Raw genomic sequence first — 17417 nt, forward strand, 5'->3', positions numbered from 1 at the left:
TAGGAAATGGACAAAGGATTTGAATAGATTTTCCAAAGAAGACACACTAACAGCAATTCAAAAGATGCTCTATCCTTAGTCACTAAGAAAACACAAATCAAAATCACAAGATACTACTTCCCACCCACTAGGATGGCTACAATAAAAAGGACAAAAACAAGTGTTAGTGAGGACATGGAGAAATTTAAACCCTCATACATGGCTGGTGGGATTGTAAAATGGTTTAGCCACTTTGGAGAATATCTGGGCAGTTCCTCAAAATGTTAAACAGGGAGTTACCATATGACACAGCAATTCCACTACTAAATTTATGCCCAAGAGAACTGAAAACACGTCTACACAAAGACCTATAGTCAGATGTTTACACAGTATTACTCATAATAGCTAAAAATGGAAGCTACCCAAATGCTCATCAATTGATTAATGGATAAAGCGAGGTATATCCATGTAACAAAATATCATTCGACCATAAAAAGGAATGAAATTCTAGTGCATGCTACAACATGGACCAACTTTGAAATCCTTATGCTAAGTGAAAGAAGCCATATACAAAAGGTCACGTATGATATGATTGCATTTATATAAAATGTCAAGAATAGGCAAATCCAGGGCGCCTGGGTAGCGCAGTCGTTAAGCGTCTGCCTTTGGCTCAGGGCGTGATCCTAGTGTTCCGGGATCTGAGGCCCACACTGGGCTCCTCAGCTGGGAGCCTGCTTCTTCCTCTCCTTCTTCCCTGCTGTGTTCCCTCTCACGCTGGCTGTCTCTCTGTCACATAAATAAATAAAATCTTTAAAAAAAAAAAAAAGAATAGGCAAATCCATAGAGATAGAACGTAGATTAGTATTTGCCAGGGGCTAGAGAGAGAAAGAAATGGTGGGTGTGATTACTAATGAGTATGGGATTTCTTTTTTGGATAACAAATACATTTTAAAATCAGAGAGTGGTGATGGTTGTAAAACTGTGAATACACTAAACCCCTGTATTACAGACTTTAATAGGGTAAATTTTTTAAACATTTTATTTGGAAAGAGAATACGTGAGAAAGATAGAGAAGGAGCAGGGGGAGGGGCAAAGGGAGAGGAAGAAGCAGACTGCCTATTGAGCTGGGAGCCTGATGACGATGAGGGGCTCGATCCTGGGACTATAAACTGAGCTGAAGGCAGATGCGCTTAACTGACTGAACCACCCAGGTGCCCCTAACAGGGTAAATTTTATGCTATGTGAATTAAATCCAAATAAGACTGTGATTAAAAAAAAAAGAGTATCACAGAAACTATGGTTATGGGAAGTAAAATTAGTTACGATGAATAAAACAACAAATTCAAGCAAAAATACAGATGAGACCACAGTTCTCCACAACAGAGCAGAAAGCCCTGATTCTGGCTATGGAAATGGACAAGAGAGGTCCAAACCCCTTAGTTTACAGACATCCAGTCTGTGGAAATATAGTGGAAGAGAAAGAAATACACATAGGACATAAGACAGAGAGCTAAGCTGGATATGTATATTACATCAAGGTTTTGCCTGTAAGAACTAAGCAGCTGGTAGCACCAGTGACAGAAAATTACAGTGGAAAGGCCCAATGAAAGTTGTGGGAAGACAGGAATTTTATTGAGCTGTACTCCTTTTTAGGTTCTCTGGGTTAACAATTAATTGTTAACAGCCTAAGTACTTCTTATAAAGATTTTTCTAGTAGAATGGAGAATGGAAAGAATAAGATCAGAAACATCAATTGAGGAGTCAAACTTAGGTATCAGCTGAAACTTATGTGTATAGATTGAACTTTACAATAAGTCTCAAGGAAGAAGGGATGGAGCGCAATCACCTCCTTCTTGGGTAATAGTTACAATTACCTTCTCATTCCTTCACTCCAGTTCTTCAAACAGCTGTCTGTGGCATGTGGGTAGCATAGTTTGAAGTGCAGCAGGTGTTTGTAATTTCCTTTCTCAAGGTCACAGGTGACTCTGCCAGTGCACTCGATAAACCACAGCTTCTGGGCCCCTTTCTTCCCACCAAACCCCAAGATCCCCTTCTCACATCCAGATTACTCTCTGCTACTTATATGACTTTAACTCACCCACAGCTATTAAAATTGAATTATTTCCAGGAAATCTACTAACACTCTATCCACTAACCTCAAATCATATCTGATTAAAACTTCTTGGTGGGTAGATGGATATTTTCCAAATTTTTTTTTAAATTGGCTTTCTTAGGTAACTTCCATATTAGATTTATTCAGAGGAAAGAGTCCTATATGCCTAGTCCTTTCCTCAAATCCAGGCCTTCATGACCATTTTAGCTGTTATTTTGGTCAGCCTTTCCAGTAGTGCTCAGCTGTCCTTCATGAATGACTACCTTGGCCCAACCCTGTTACAAGTTACAGTGATGATACAAAGATCAGCTGAAATAATATACAGTTCCTAGCAGGGCTCTTAAAACCATCAGTTATTTTCATAAGTGCTAAGTGATGTTAACATTACCTGAACTGTTCCCAATTTCCACAGAATCCGCCTTGTGCGACTGAGTGACATTAGTATGTAATGGTTTATTCACATTAACTCACTCTGCTTTTAGGGAGTTAATATTTTTGGTTCATCTACCATAACTCATTAACATATTCAATTTAAATCCTAGAAGACACTTAAAGACCTTTAGTATCTCAGTCTCCTTACTGGCAAATGATTAATAATATTTTTATTTTCTAGATCTGTTATGACATTCAAATGAGATAACTTACATAAAACACTCTGCACAGTGCCTGGCAAACAGTCAGTGCCCAATAAATGATAGGTATAATTATTACCATTCAACTCCTAAAGTTCTTCAAGTTATCATAGAGGAATGGTGTTTTATAGTACAATATTTCTGTAGAACGCCCACATCTATGAATGTGACCACCATTTTCTAAACCAGATATAGACCTACTAACTCCAACTCCATTTCCCAAATCAAAAATCTATTTCTCAGTTTGACAAATAAGCTCTGAATCCAGACAGTGCCCTCAGAGAAGTCTGCTTATGTTGCCATAGGATATATAATGCCAGGGAGAGATATGGTGATATGAAAACTTTATGAAGTTTCGTGAAAGACACAGAACAAGAAGTTTCATTTCCTCTAGGGATTTATCTCACTTAATCTTTATGCATCAAGCCAATCTGTGACCCAATTATGTGGTTATACCAGGAGGCGTCTGCACTACTGAATGCTGCACTACTATTTCTGCCAAAGGCTGATCTCTGGGGACCCTGGGATAATGCAGGAGAAAGAGCAGGATACATTCCAGAAAAGGATGTGTATATTTTATCAAGACAAAAAAAAGGATCTATGGAATATTAATAGTGGCAGATGTAAATGTCCATCTAGGCAGGAAAAACAGTTTGATGACTTGATTAAATTTCCCCCAAAGTGGAAAATAATATTCTGTTAGATGATGAGTGTTAAATTTTTTCTTTTCTAAATGATTGCGTCCTTCATTTTATGGCATGATCAACTCAAGTTTTCATTTCTCCTATGGACTACATTAACACTTCCTTAAGAATCAAATTTTATACTGATTGGAAGGAAAATTTCAAGTAATCACCAAATCTTATTTTAAAAAAGGACATGCAAGTAAATGCTTTGCTGAAGTATATAATGCAATGTAACACTGAAATTGCTTTTAAATAATATCTCCCAAACGAAATGACTTACAAGTAAAAACTTAAATTGCCCACATGTAAAGAAATTGTTATTGTTTTGATTTTGTTCACTGTTCACTATTTTTCTAAGGTTTCGAACAAATACAATTAATAAGTGGCATTATAAAATATGTCAATGTTACAGAGTTTGGGAAAGAGCTATTATCATACATGAAAAAAATTCAGAATTCAAAAAGAATTCTGGCAGGCTGAATAGTGAGTCAAAAATAAATTGATGAAATTCAACAAGGATAAATGAACAACTCTATACTTAGGGTTAAATAGTATTAAGCTAATACTGGAAAGATTACTGTGTGCTGGACACTGTAGTCAGTACTTGAAACAACAGAATAACACTAAATGAAGTGGGTGGTATTATTATTAACTCCATTCTAAAGATGAGGATACTGAGGCATAGATCTGTAAATAATGGGAAATATGTTTTGACAGCACATCTTTAAAGCTTCAAGGAGTGATGGTAGATCACAGTTCAGTATCAAACACAATATCCAGATTACAGAAACCAATAATAACCACTACATTTTTCACTACAATCTGAATATTAAGTCCAGTTCTGGATACCACTTTTTTCAAGAATGTGAACAAACTAGAATGGAATCAAAATAGATTAAGGCAAGTAGAAGAAAATAGATATACTTAACCTAAAAAAGAGAAGATCAAGATAAAATAGATGCTCTGAAGCATCTTAAGAGCTGCATTTACAGAAGAGGAACCAAATGATTTGGTCTCTGATGGTCTAGAAACAGAGCAGAGCTAAGATACTCGTTATTTGCAGCAAAGTACAAAACTTGAGTAATTAATGAAAACACAATGTTTACAAGGTAGAACTAGTTTTTGTTTTCTAGGAAACAATGTATCCAGGAAACAGGATAAAGAGACTTCTTCTTTATCAAGAGACTTGTTTTCTAGGAAATAAGTAAAGACACTTTTTCTTCAGCAATTGGTGGCATATCATTCTCATATGCTGACGCTGAAGAACTACAAATACGTAGAGAGTAGAAATGTCTCAACACTTTTTATCACAATATCCCATTAATGTTCACAATAAGCATTATTAAATAATAATTTGATCAATTCTTAGCGATTATGAGGATCAGCAGTATAATAATAGCTAGTAATAGTAGGTGCGATGCCCTGTAGACTACTCAGACTGTAGTGCTGAACAGGATCACACACAATCCCTCTCTTAACAAACTGGTGGTTGCCAGAGGGGAGGTGGGTAGGGAGATGGGCAAAACGGGTGATGGGGGAGTAGGAGATACGGGCTTCCAGGGATGGAATGAATAAATCATGGGGAAAAAAAAGCTACAACAAAGGGAATATAGTCAATGGTATTGTAATTACGTTTATAGTAACAGATGGTAGCTACACTTGCAGGGAGAACAGAATAACTACAGGGTTGTTGAATCATGATGTTGTACACCTGAAACTAATGTAACATTGTGTGTCAAGTACACTTCAATTAAAATAAAATAAAATAAATAAAATAAAATGCCAAATTGGAGAGACAGGTACTAAAACAAATAAGAAAAACCCCAAACCAAACCCAAACCCAAAAAATAAAACATCAAACTCCTTCTCTTGATGGGTTATATTTAGTAGGGGAGATAAATTCCTTTATTTTTTATATGCTTTTCTGCTATAAGGCCTCATGTTCTGTAAAATTGTGAATTAAATATAACAGGGTTTCTGGAAAAAATCTAGTTGTTGCAGACTACTTAAAATCTACAGAGCTCTGTCATAGGGCCCTGACAGTAACAGTCCTAATCACCGTACGGATGCGGTGTTCAGTCTGAGCTGGCGTCTGCACCCGGCATTCCTGCGTCAATCCTGAGCCTCTGCAGCCTTACACCCTGGCATCCAGGAGACCTCCTCTGTAATGCAGGTCCTTAAACAGATTTACTTTCACTAGAGACCAGTTTATCAAATTAAAAATCCAATCCAGGTTTTAGACTTTCTCCAGCAAACCAGATAAGGTTTTGAAACTAGGAGAAATGTCTTAGCGGCTTCTTCACTTGTACTAGCAGTTACTGAAGCGACTAAAGTAGCCACTAGAAAAGACACTTGAGCTTTTAAAAAATTGCTCCGTCCTTCCATTTGATTGTGAGAAAGCCGGCCACTGATTGCTTTAACACTTAAAACACGCAGAAAAGAATTCCTCTGCTTTCGTACGGACATCATTCATCTATTTATTAATGCACACAGGCTAACTGATATCATAGAAACACGGACTGTACTTGACGACGACAGTAGGTACTACAAACAAACAGGTCAGCGGGCTACGTGAATGTTCTGGGCAGGGCATATCACCACTTCCCCTTTATGGCATTAAACAGAACTCCTGCCTCCTGGCTCCTGTCTTCGTAGTTTAAGTTTGTAAGGGAGCAGACACTCTTTTAGCACTTGCTCTTTTTTGCTGCGTGCAGGGAAAAAAATGACCAAAACAATTCCTCTGGAGCAAGGTCTTATGGGAACCATGTGTTGTTCATACTTCTAGATATCTCATTGGCTTAATTAAGAAAGTACCTCACCTAGAGTCTAAAATAAAATGATTTTAATTTCTTTGGTTTCCAAATGGTTTTGATGTATGTACTGTTTTACAATTTTTAGGCTCTTTTGAATTGTCCTTGAGTCATGGTTTTGATTGGCCTATTCCTCAAGTTCGACCAGTGTGTATAACTGAATGTGCCTCTTCCTGGGTTAGGAAAACAATGAAAGAGTCTGAAGTGGACAAAAAAAGACTAGAGGGTATTCTTTCAGTGGAACACTAGGGCAGTCTGGCCAGAGCCTCCCCACTGCCCCCTGTACACATGCTCTCTAACCCGCCCGTTGGCTAACTTGCACACATATCTGAACGCCATATTGCTTGGCATCCTTTCACCATGCACTGGGCTTGTGAAGGTGGAGAGATTTCGTCCTGTAAGGAAGGGACTTTTTGATCTACTGAAGACAACTAAGCTGTGTCCACCACTTAAGCAGCAGGAAATTTCCAATAACAATGATGGTGATGGGCATTTGTTACATGGGCACAAATGCCATGTGTATAAGGAAGTGTATTCTAACTGAATCCCGGGAAGGAGATGAATGAGAGAAATGAGTGAGAGCTCAAGGGATGATTGTCAGAGACTTGCTTAGTTTTTCTGCTTTATTAGTTCTTTTGGAACAGTAAGGGCAACTGACAAAAAGATTCATACAACTTCAGACCCCAAAATGGACTTCTTAAACCTTCCTCATTTTACCAACTAGGTAAGTCAGTCCCTTGGCAAGGGACCTTGTCACAACTGCCCTACCCTATTCCTTCACCAAATGCTAAAATCCAGTCTGCATCTTTCTCCAGCCCTGTTTACATTGCTGGATCTTTTCTTCCATCTGAGAAATATTTATTTTGAATGTAATACTATTGCATAAATGCCCAAATTGAATTTTTCACTTTTGAAGAACATGGAAAAACATTTATTTTGCACTCTATATAGGTTCCTCTTGTGGCAGCCCTTTTGGCTAAATGCTACTTTCTTTTGTGAAATAAGTCAGCAATATATACACAAAGCTGAGTTAATCTGTATTCTATTTTCCATCCTCTTCTTGTGACAATCTTCCTGAATTCTTCTGGTTCATCATACCTCCTAGTATGACCATCTAGCTTCCTTTCTAGGACACAGTTCCCGTTCTCCCAGAAGTTCCTACCTATGCTAGAACAAAAAGTCCCTCCGCTTCTTTACTCCCCAGGCTTCCAAGATCCTCCACTATTCCTGATCTCTTATGACATTCTTCTGTCTTTATCTGTCTTCTGTGAAGGTTTTCTTCTTCCAGCCTTTTGAATATGGACATCCCTCAGGTCCAGCCTGGCTCTTTGCTCTCATTTATTTCTATAGTTTCAGCATATTTTCACTCATTCAACTAAGCAGTATATAATGACAGTCTACCACCAATGGTAAGACAGACACCGTCCCTACTTTCATGGAACTTATATCCTATTGAGGAAGACAGGTGATAAACAAGAGAACAACTAAATAAAAAATTACAAATGGGGATAAATATTAAGAAGGAAAAAAACGAGGTACAATAATAAAGACTAAGAGGGGGAGTACCTACTTCAGATAGAGTGGTAAAGGAAAATCCTTTAAAAGTGACCTTTACTGGGATCTCAAGAAAAAGCCTGTTACGCAAAAAGCTGGTGTATATTCTGGCAGAGAGACCAAATGTCCACAGGCGTATGGGTGAGCAGGAATGAGTCTGGCTGTGTTTGAGGAACTCAGAGCAGAGAGTATCATAAGGCGATGCTGAAGAGGTAGGCAGAGACCAGATCACGCAAGGCCCTGCAGGCTCCGGGTTTTATTCTAAACACAGGAGAAGTTATTGAAGAGTGTTAAGCAGGAGGATAAGCCATTATGACTCACATTTTAAAAAAAGATCACTCTGGCTGTCAGGACTTCCGGAACTGATGAATAGGTGATCACACACTGAGGGTTGCCTAACACAGTCCCAGTTTAGGCCTGTTGTCCTGGTGTAACTAGACTTCCACATCAACTCCTTGTCAGTCACAATACATGATAAATAAATACATACTAAAACAAACTTTAAAAAATGAACACAGTAAAGCAAAGAACATTGGTCAAGACACAGGCAGGTCACTGTGGCAAAGATTCCCTTGTTCCTCATGTCCCTGATCCACCTGGGACGCTGGGTTCTCCCTTTGATTTTTTTTTTTTTTAAGATTTTATTTATTTATTTGACAGAGATAGACAGCCAGCGAGAGAGGGAACACAAGCAGGGGGAGTGGGAGAGGAAGAAGCAGGCTCATAGCAGAGGAGCCTGATGTGGGGCTCGATCCCATAACGCCGGGTTCACACCCTGAGACGATGGCAGACGCTTAACCGCTGTGCCACCCAGGCGCCCCATCCCTTTGATTCTTGACTTTGTTTTACTTCTCAGGCTTGGGATATGTTCTTTTCCTTAATCTCTGGCCATCTCTTGTGAAGAAATAATATTCAATATCTGGCACATAAAAATATATTGAGTGGGGTGCAATGCATCTTAACTCATTTATTCTTCACAACAATCCCTGAGGAAGGTATTATTATCCCCACTTAAAGACAAGGAAACTGAAGCACAAAGAGCAAAAGAAACTTGCCTAAAGTCCTGTGGAACAAAAGTAACCGAACCAGGACGTGGAGCCAGGTAATGTGGTTCTGAACTCAAGTGTTCTTTGCCCTTCTTCTAATACTGTTTCACAATGTGAGAGGCACAGATGTGTTTAGGGAACTGCAAGTAGCTCAGAGTATTGGTTAAAAGCTGGAAATAAGTTTAGAAAGGTAGTAGAAGGACGTCAAATGATATGCTAAAGAGCTCAGTTTTCAACTGGTAGGAGACGGGGCACACCACAGGATCTTCAATGTGTGACCATGTTGGCACTGTGGATAAACAGCTCTGTAGAGAATGGATCTGGGAGTTGAGTAGGAGGAGACTCATTTCTGATTCAGCTTACTGTAAAGACTGGATATGCGCCTTCCTCCTGCATGGGGCTTCTGCCTGTTGTAAAGAATCTGCCTGCTCCCTGCCCGTGATGATACACAGGCTTCCCACAACCAACGCCTGAGCCTTCTGACTCCCGCCTCTCCCTTCTGGACTTCCCAGCTGCAGAGCGTGGCTCTACCAAGCACAGCAAAGTTAGATCTTCAAACTCATCTTCTCTTGTACTTGTTCATGGCCTCTGGTTACTTGAAATTTAACATGTCTAAAACGGACTCCATTATTCTCTAAAAACCATAAAGTCAAAAGAGAATTAGGGAAAAAAAGTCTAAGAAACACATATATGTCAGTGGAGTATGCTAACAGGAAAAACCTACATAAAGCTTCATAATTTACAAGGTCCAGAGAAACAACAAATGTTTACATACTTAAGAAAAAGGTTATGTTATGGACAACTCACAGTGATCTTAAAGGAAAACCTATTTTGCATTTGAATTTCAACAGGACTGCTCTGAATTGCTACTTTATTGATAAGTAAAAACAGATTCTTTTATGACAAGTTATAAAAGCTTATAGTTTATCGGTTCCCTCTCCACCCTGCAATTATCTACAGGAAGAGATTGGTCATAGGTTCTATTTTATGAGTTTTATAGGGGAACATTCACCCCAGTTTGCATACTATGAATTCCTGGAAAATTCTGTATTGGAAAAAATAAAGTGCTTCCTTTGGATCAAAGACATTTCACCTGAACTCATGTATTTATCCATAAACAAACTGCCCCAAATATTATGTTAAATATTATGTGAAAGACACATTTTACGTAAATATACGTATAAAGCATACTATACTAGTGTGTAGTAACAGAATATGTAGCAGTCTTGTGAACTTACAATGGGCTAAACAGTGATATGAACCTAACAACAAAGACAACTTAAAATGTTGGAGAATAAGTACAGATGATCATATAATCCAAAAGCGTCTCAGAATAAATTTTAATTTGTATGATTTGGACAAATACCTTTATGAATAAGTTTAAAGGGCAAGCAACATCATGAACATCTCAGATATATTTTCAGAATAAAATACTGTAAAACATATTAAAGTTTACTACTGATGAAAATTACAAGACAAAAATTTATCAGTCAGACCCTCAGAAAACCTAGGAATACTGGGGTGTCTGGGTGGCTCAGTTGATTAAGAGTCTGCCTTCAGCTCAGGTCATGATCTCAGGGTCCTGGGATTGAGCTCTGCTTATTAGCAGGGAGCCCGCTTATCCCTCTCCCTCTACTGTTCCCCCTGCTTGTGCTCTCTTTCTCTCTCTGTCGAATAAATAAATAAAATTAAAAAAAAAAGAAAGAAAACCTAGGAGTATAACTGCAGAATGAATTAATTAAAAGTTTGTTAAATTCAACTTAAAACAATGAAGAAAAATGAATCAATATTTAAATTTCCAATCAGCCTAGGATATTTTAACTCCTAATAACTAATGAAATATTTAGATGAATGGCAAAAGTATCCCATAACTGTTATAATCTTAATGAGAGTCTGAATTTTGTTTCAACCTGCTGTGACAGGTGTGTAGGCTTCTGTGAAAATGCAAGCTGTAATTTTACAAACTGCCAGAAAATCCATTTGTTAAAAGAAAATCTGTTCTAATTAACGGGGGTTGTAGGATCACTGAGTAAAAGAAGAAGAAAGGAATAATATTAATGTTACAAGTTTGGAATGCAGGAGCTTTACAAAGGTCAGAAATTGATTACAGGAGGCCATGCTGATGTTGTTTGAATTTTAACATATCAGTTTTCACTAGAAGAGACCTGAAAACGATTCTTCTCAAATCACTAAAAATTCTGTATATATTCAGTATGGCTTACCATGTTTTAATTCCACCAGAAAATGTAAAAAGCTATGGGAACTGTTACGTATATAGTAGGTTATAGGCAGGTTTATAATAACCTAAATAAGAACAAACATGTAGAGAGACTTCCTTATACTAGTTGCTATTTCTCTTTGATTTGCAAATGAGTCTTTCTTTTAAAATAAATATGAGACTCAAGCCGGTGCTGACTTAACTATTAACTAACTTTTACACCTGCCTTTCAGGGTTCAGACAGTGACCTCTGATTAATCTGAGTCTGATATTATCCTTAACTTAACAGCAACTAGTTCTTAAAGTGGCATGATCTAATTATTTTCATATAATCTAGTATTATGATTGTCTAATGTCTTATTTGCTTTTCCTATAATAGTAAAGTGTTTGAGTGACTACCCCTCAGGACAGAAACCCGGTGTCCTAAATACCATTCAGGACAAAAAGAAAGACATATTTCACCATCAAATCTGAACTAGGACATTGAGTATAAAGAAAATAAAAGAAAATCTACAACACATGAGTAGGTAAAACAGGCTACCAATGCAAAAGAACTGTTAGACTGATGTCCAACGTCTCCCGAAACACTAAATACCAGAAGGCAAAAGAGGATCAATTTCCACAATGTTCTCAGGAGAAAAGTTTATGTCCAAATAATTAAAAACTCTGGCAAACTGCCTTATTCAAAGACAACTGGGATATTTTAAAATATGTAGACTCAGATAATACACCTCTCACTTGATATTTTTTGAAAAAATAACTTGGGCGCCTGGGTGGCACAGTCAATTAAGCGTCTGCCTTTGGCGCAGGTCATGATCCCAGCCCCACATCAGGCTCCCTGCTCAGCAGGGACACTGCTTCTCCCTCTCTCTCAGCTGTTCCTTCCCCCCTCCCCGCCTTGTGCTCTCTGGCATGCTCTCTGTCAAATAAATAAATAATAAAGTGTTAAAAAAAATAACTTGAAAATGTACTCTTAAATATGAACAAAATTAAGAGCTCAAAAAAAAAAAAAATGAGTAGTGATTATAGCCAGTTAAGAAGGTTTGATTCTGTTTGATGGAGGAGGTCACGCCATGTGGGGATATTCTGTTTTATTTCTATAGAAGGCATCTGAAAAACACATATGGTATTATTTATATCAGAAAGAAAAAAATACCAAACAAAAAAATTAAACCTCATGTAATAAATGAAAAAAAGAAGGAAACAAGTTAAAAAGAGAGTGGGAGAGAACACAGAACAAAGACAGAGGCTAACCTATACTTACTTAAAGAATACCGCATCACATTAAAATGCTACAGGATCAAACTATCCTCTGTAACCATATATTTACTGAGAAATTCATTCCCACTTGGAATCTCAAGAAACACAGCTTTCCCTATTATAGAGGCTTAAGACTCATTTCCCTCCCCTGCTGAACAGCCATAATTAGCATCTAGCACTCTCCTAGACCCAAGCCACTCGTGGGGGTTCTTGCAGCAAGAGGGAAGTGGGGGTGATAACGTGTAAAGAGGTAAGCTGAAGACTGATGGTTAGGAGCCAGGTTAGGAAGTCACTCAGAGACCCGGCCTCAGCCATTCTTGACCCTGGGTCCACTCCCTTCTTATCTTCTCAGGCCCCAGAAGTATCTCTCCTTTTTGGGCTAGTAGAGTACCACATTTGAACTTACAAATATCCTACTTTGTTACATTTTTAAACAGACCTTTTCATTTCTTTTATCTCTAAATATTTTCTTCTCTTAAACCCTTTAAGGAAAACAAAGGCATACACATAGGGAGGATGGAAATTAGGTAACATTTTATTTCTGTAAAAAATCAGATTTTTCCTGTCCTGGGAACCAGGAGACATTGGGTAATGAACAGGCTTGTAATTCTATTTAGCGGTTATGAAGAAAGGGCCAAGGTTAACTGTCAGCAAGCTGGGGGACTATATGGAGTGAAGGGCAATAGAGTATCTTTAGTTTGTAGTAAAGAGACAGAAGAATTCAGAAAAACATATAAAAAATGCAGCTTGGCTCAAGTGAGAACCTGGAAAACTAATGAGTGTTTGGGATGTGCCTGTATAAACCACGTACATTAAAAACATGTGGACTTTACAGATTGGAAATGTTATTAATATATTAGGAGCTATCATTTAACAATACAACTGGAAAAACATAAAAGATCAACAATACCTAAGCTCTATTGTATTAGATTTTGTTCCTGGTTCTTTGGAATCATTCTGAGATCATTAGAGCATTGCTGTAAACATTAATGCCATTATTTCTCATAATTGCAAGAGAAGTCAGTTCTATTATTTCCTCATTTAATTAACATGGAAACCTACAATCTTGTCTATGGGGTAAAACAAACAAAAAAAAATCTCTCGGGGACCCTGGGTGGTTGGTTAAGCATCTGATTCTTGATTTCAGCTCAGGTCTTGATCTCAGAATTGTGAGTGGAGCCACTTAAAAAAGAAATAGAACTCTGCCAGGTTATACTTTTCTGAGTTCTAGAATGTACAACTCCCCGCCCCCCAACAAAACCAGAAATGTAAACACAGGTGCTGTAGGAATGCCTATAGAAATAAAATGAATTTCAAAAGTATGTAAAATAATCCAGTGAGTACCTTTTTCAAATACATTAAGGGGTTCCAGTTCAAGATGGTGACATAGGAAGATCTTCAACTTACCTCCTCCCACAGACACACTGAGTCTGCAGCTACATATGGAACAATTTCCTCTTGAAAAATCTAAAGGCTCTAAACCTCAGGCAAACAAGAAGAAAAAACCACATAGAAGCACGGAGGAGAGCCTGAGGTACAACCTTGCCATAAACCCCCATTCCAGTGCAGTGACCCACAACCAGGAGAAAAAGTAAAACCTGGAGTTTCTCCCCAAAGAGCAAAGGGTTCAAGTCACACATCAGGCACCTCAACTTTTAAGACCTACACCTGAGAGAAAAGAAATTATTTTCCATAATTGCTAGTCTTCCTTTTTTTTTAATATTAAAGAACACAATTTACATAATGTTATGACTACTATTTTAGCATACTTACTAAAGTATAATTATAATACACACTATAGCCAAGTATTTTTCATGATTATAAGGGTGTTATTTCCTCAAACACTAACTACTCTTTTCCAGAGCCCCACATATTTAGTTATCAAACATGTTGACTCAATCATGTGAGTTTATTACAAATAGAAAAAGGAGTCAATCTGCCAGTGAGGAAAATATTATCAATAAAGTTCAATAATGCCTTTATTTCCCTAAAATATATTACTAAATCTTTCTAACAGGCAATAATGAATTCTATGGACTATCTGAAAGACTTAATGTACAGAAAGGATAAGAGAAACAAGATTACGCTTGGTAAAGAGTAAAAATAATACATGCTAGCCTATATCGTCATATGAATCTTTCAAGTGGGAACTGACAACTGGTACATATTTCATTCAAATATTATATTCAGAGATTAAAAAGGAAATTTGTTTTCCTTCTATATTATCTTGTATAATTATTTTTAACATAGTAAATAGGTACAACAATTGTTAAATGCCTTGTTTTATCTGGCAGTAATAGAAGAGGGATATAAGATTTCACTTCTATAATAATAAAGCATAATAATCCATAAAAGAATGAAACACAATGGCCTTCTTTCACAAAATATTCACTTTAATTAATGATGCTAGTGCACAAAATAACACTCATTTTAAAAAGAGTGTAAATCAATTTGCATAAAGATTTATATTGATTTATTCAAAGTATTAAGTATTTTAAAATTAAAATTATTCTATTTATAAAACATTAATATAAATAAGTACCTGTAAAAATGATACAGTATCTTATTTTCCTATATCTTGGCAAAAATTAGTATGTTTTCCACATTATGTAAGAAAACATGAGATTAATTTTCTGGAAGGGATATAACTTTTGGCAAAAGGGAGGTTACAAGTTTTTTCTACAATGGCATTTTGTGTCACTATAACCAGTATCAGTTTGTAGTTTATCCGTTTTAACAATGCAGAAATAGACTGCCTTACCGTTGGTGCTCTATCTACATGATGGTTACAAGGCTTTCTTTCCATGCTGTTAATCCCTATGGAAAGAAAAGATGGTGAATATTTGCTTATTATACCTATCCATTTTATTTTGAAAACATTTAAGTCAGTAAGAGGTGACTCCTACAGTTTACAAGAAAAAAAGCCTCACTTGAATGGCAGGATCCTTTAAAGTCATATCATGAATTCTTTGGTCAGAAACAGTTGGAGAGTTTAGCTAACTAAGAGACCCAACTCAAAGTGAGCTGAGCCAATTTTCCCATTCAAGTGGTGTTTAGCAATAGTGCAAGATGTGTCCATATCTTGCTCTTGGCTCAAAAATTATACCATTATCTCCACTCTGCTGCATTTCTTCCATTAAAGTTTTATTTCTGACTTGAGGTCATCAAGTTTTCATAAAGGAATATCACAAAGGCTATAAAAGGAATCACTTCCTTATTTTCTCAAAAAGAATAAATAAATCTACTTGAATTTCTCTTTGATCATTTGACTTCCTACCATGCCATATTCTATTTATTCAATCACCATGGAGTGTCTGGAAAAAAAAAAAAGTTGCTCTGATTCTCTCCTTTAAAATAATATTGACTGCTAAACTTCAGAAAAATCCTTTTATCATGCATGGATTCATCTTTTTGTTCCCAATATCCTCTACTGCATTTCTTTGTAATAAACAGCTTTTAAGGCTATAACAATATTGCATCTCATCTGTAAAGATACTGGTTCAAAGTCTAGCTCAAGTTAAAAATGAACAGAGATGTGGGTCTCATTTACTTTATGGTCTTTGTTCATCAGCAAACCAATATGTGAGTTAGGATATTAGAACAGTTTGCTCAAATAATGGTACAGGCTGTTAGAAGTGAGAGCTGCAATGTATTGTTAGCAATTAGCACAATTTCTAGTTGAAACAAACACGAGCTCCCTCATTTACAGGCATTTAAAACTCATTTTTCTTCAAGTATGATAAGGGATTAAGTGAAAGCATCACAAAAACACTTTTTATCACTGTGCAAGAGTATATTAAAAATGAACAAATATGATTTAAAAAAAAACATGGTTTTTCCTTCATTTAAAAAATTCTCTCAACATCTATTACTAGCCAGTGAAGTATAAAAACTACCTATTCAATCAAGTAATATTTACTGAGTGGCTACTTGGCATCAGTGATAAAAGATAAATTATAAAGGATAAGTTGTAATTTCTGACCTCAAGACTTGAGTAAAACAGAGATGTCTTTTTTTTGGAAAAAAATACGACAGAGCAAATTAACAGTTTTGTCTTAAGAATAAATAAAATCTTTAAAGTGATTTTTATGGAAAGATACATTTTTTTTTTCATAGAGTAACACTGGCCTTGAATAAAAAAATTTTTAAAAACCCAAGGAAACATATTAGAAAATGTTCAGATTAATGCTGATCCTTACTGTGAGAGTTTAGTAATACTGAGGTCTACAGAACAAATGGTGAAACCCCCACTTTCCTAGCACCCACACTCCCACAGCCGTCTTTGGCTGCATCCACTGAGAAGTCTGGCATACCCTGGCTTTTAAATGAGAGTGGTCACACCCCGAGACTCAGGAATTAGCAACATTTGACACGTGTGTTCTCACTACTGTAATCTGTTATAAAACTGACCTAGACTGATTACTAATTTTAAAATTCATATCCAATTAGAAAGTAACTTCAAAATGTTGAAAATAAAAAAAACTAAAAAACCCCCCCAAATCTAAATAACCTCAGCTTATACAATTACAAAGAAAAAAACTACATATTTTACAGTCTCAATTTCAGGATAAGAAGGTGATAAAAACTAAAATTTTGAAAAGTGGATTACCCAAAGATAAAATCTTAGTTTTAAATTTAGATTGCCTGTTGAAATAATACCATTTGGAAATACAATCAAACATGTTTGTTCAAGCTTTCGGTAAAGAATATACAGAAAAAAATAAGCTTAAGAAAAAATGTCCCCAAACAACTATTTTCAGTAAGTTTTACCTAAAAAATCTCTATGTTATTTCACTTTTGTTAAGGTATGATGATAAGTGAAAGCTCATAATAAATAGATTGCTGTGCTAGTCATTTTTGTGTGTCAGCTTGGCTAGGCCACAGTACCCAGATATCTGGTCAAACATTCCAGATGTTTCTATAAAAGTATTTTTTGGATAAGATGAACACTTAAATCAGTAGACTTTGAGTAAAGTAGATTGCTCTCCATAATGTGAGGGGACTTCATCCTGGGTTGGAGGCCTTAAGAAAAAGACTGACATCCCCTGAAAGAGAAGGAATTTTGCCAACAGACTGCTTCTGGACTTGAACTGTAACTCTTCCCTGGGTCTCCAGCCTG

At 36.6% G+C, this 17417-nt stretch overlaps 1 protein-coding gene across 13 annotated transcripts in view; it reads right to left on the reverse strand.

Moving 5' to 3' along the window:
• Positions 1-17417, reverse strand: part of AHI1 (Abelson helper integration site 1) — a 210066-nt gene that overhangs the window by 73348 nt on the left and 119301 nt on the right. For 11 of the 13 annotated variants that reach the window (XR_015726128.1, XR_006782862.2, XR_006782861.2 and 8 more), the window contains one exon: positions 15060-15115. The exons of the other annotated variants lie outside the window; for them this stretch is intronic. Coding sequence is in view for 8 of the 11 variants with exons in the window: in XM_087865511.1 (XP_087721637.1) it covers positions 15060-15115 (56 nt within the window). In the remaining 3 variants the exon portion in view is untranslated. The remainder of the gene's footprint in view (positions 1-15059; positions 15116-17417) is intronic. 13 annotated transcript variants of the gene reach the window in all.

The sequence above is a fragment of the Ursus americanus genome, chromosome 11 (genome assembly GCF_024610735.1).
Source record: "Ursus americanus isolate L20-20 chromosome 11, mUrsAme1.1.p, whole genome shotgun sequence".
NCBI classification, from domain to species: Eukaryota; Metazoa; Chordata; class Mammalia; order Carnivora; family Ursidae; genus Ursus; species Ursus americanus.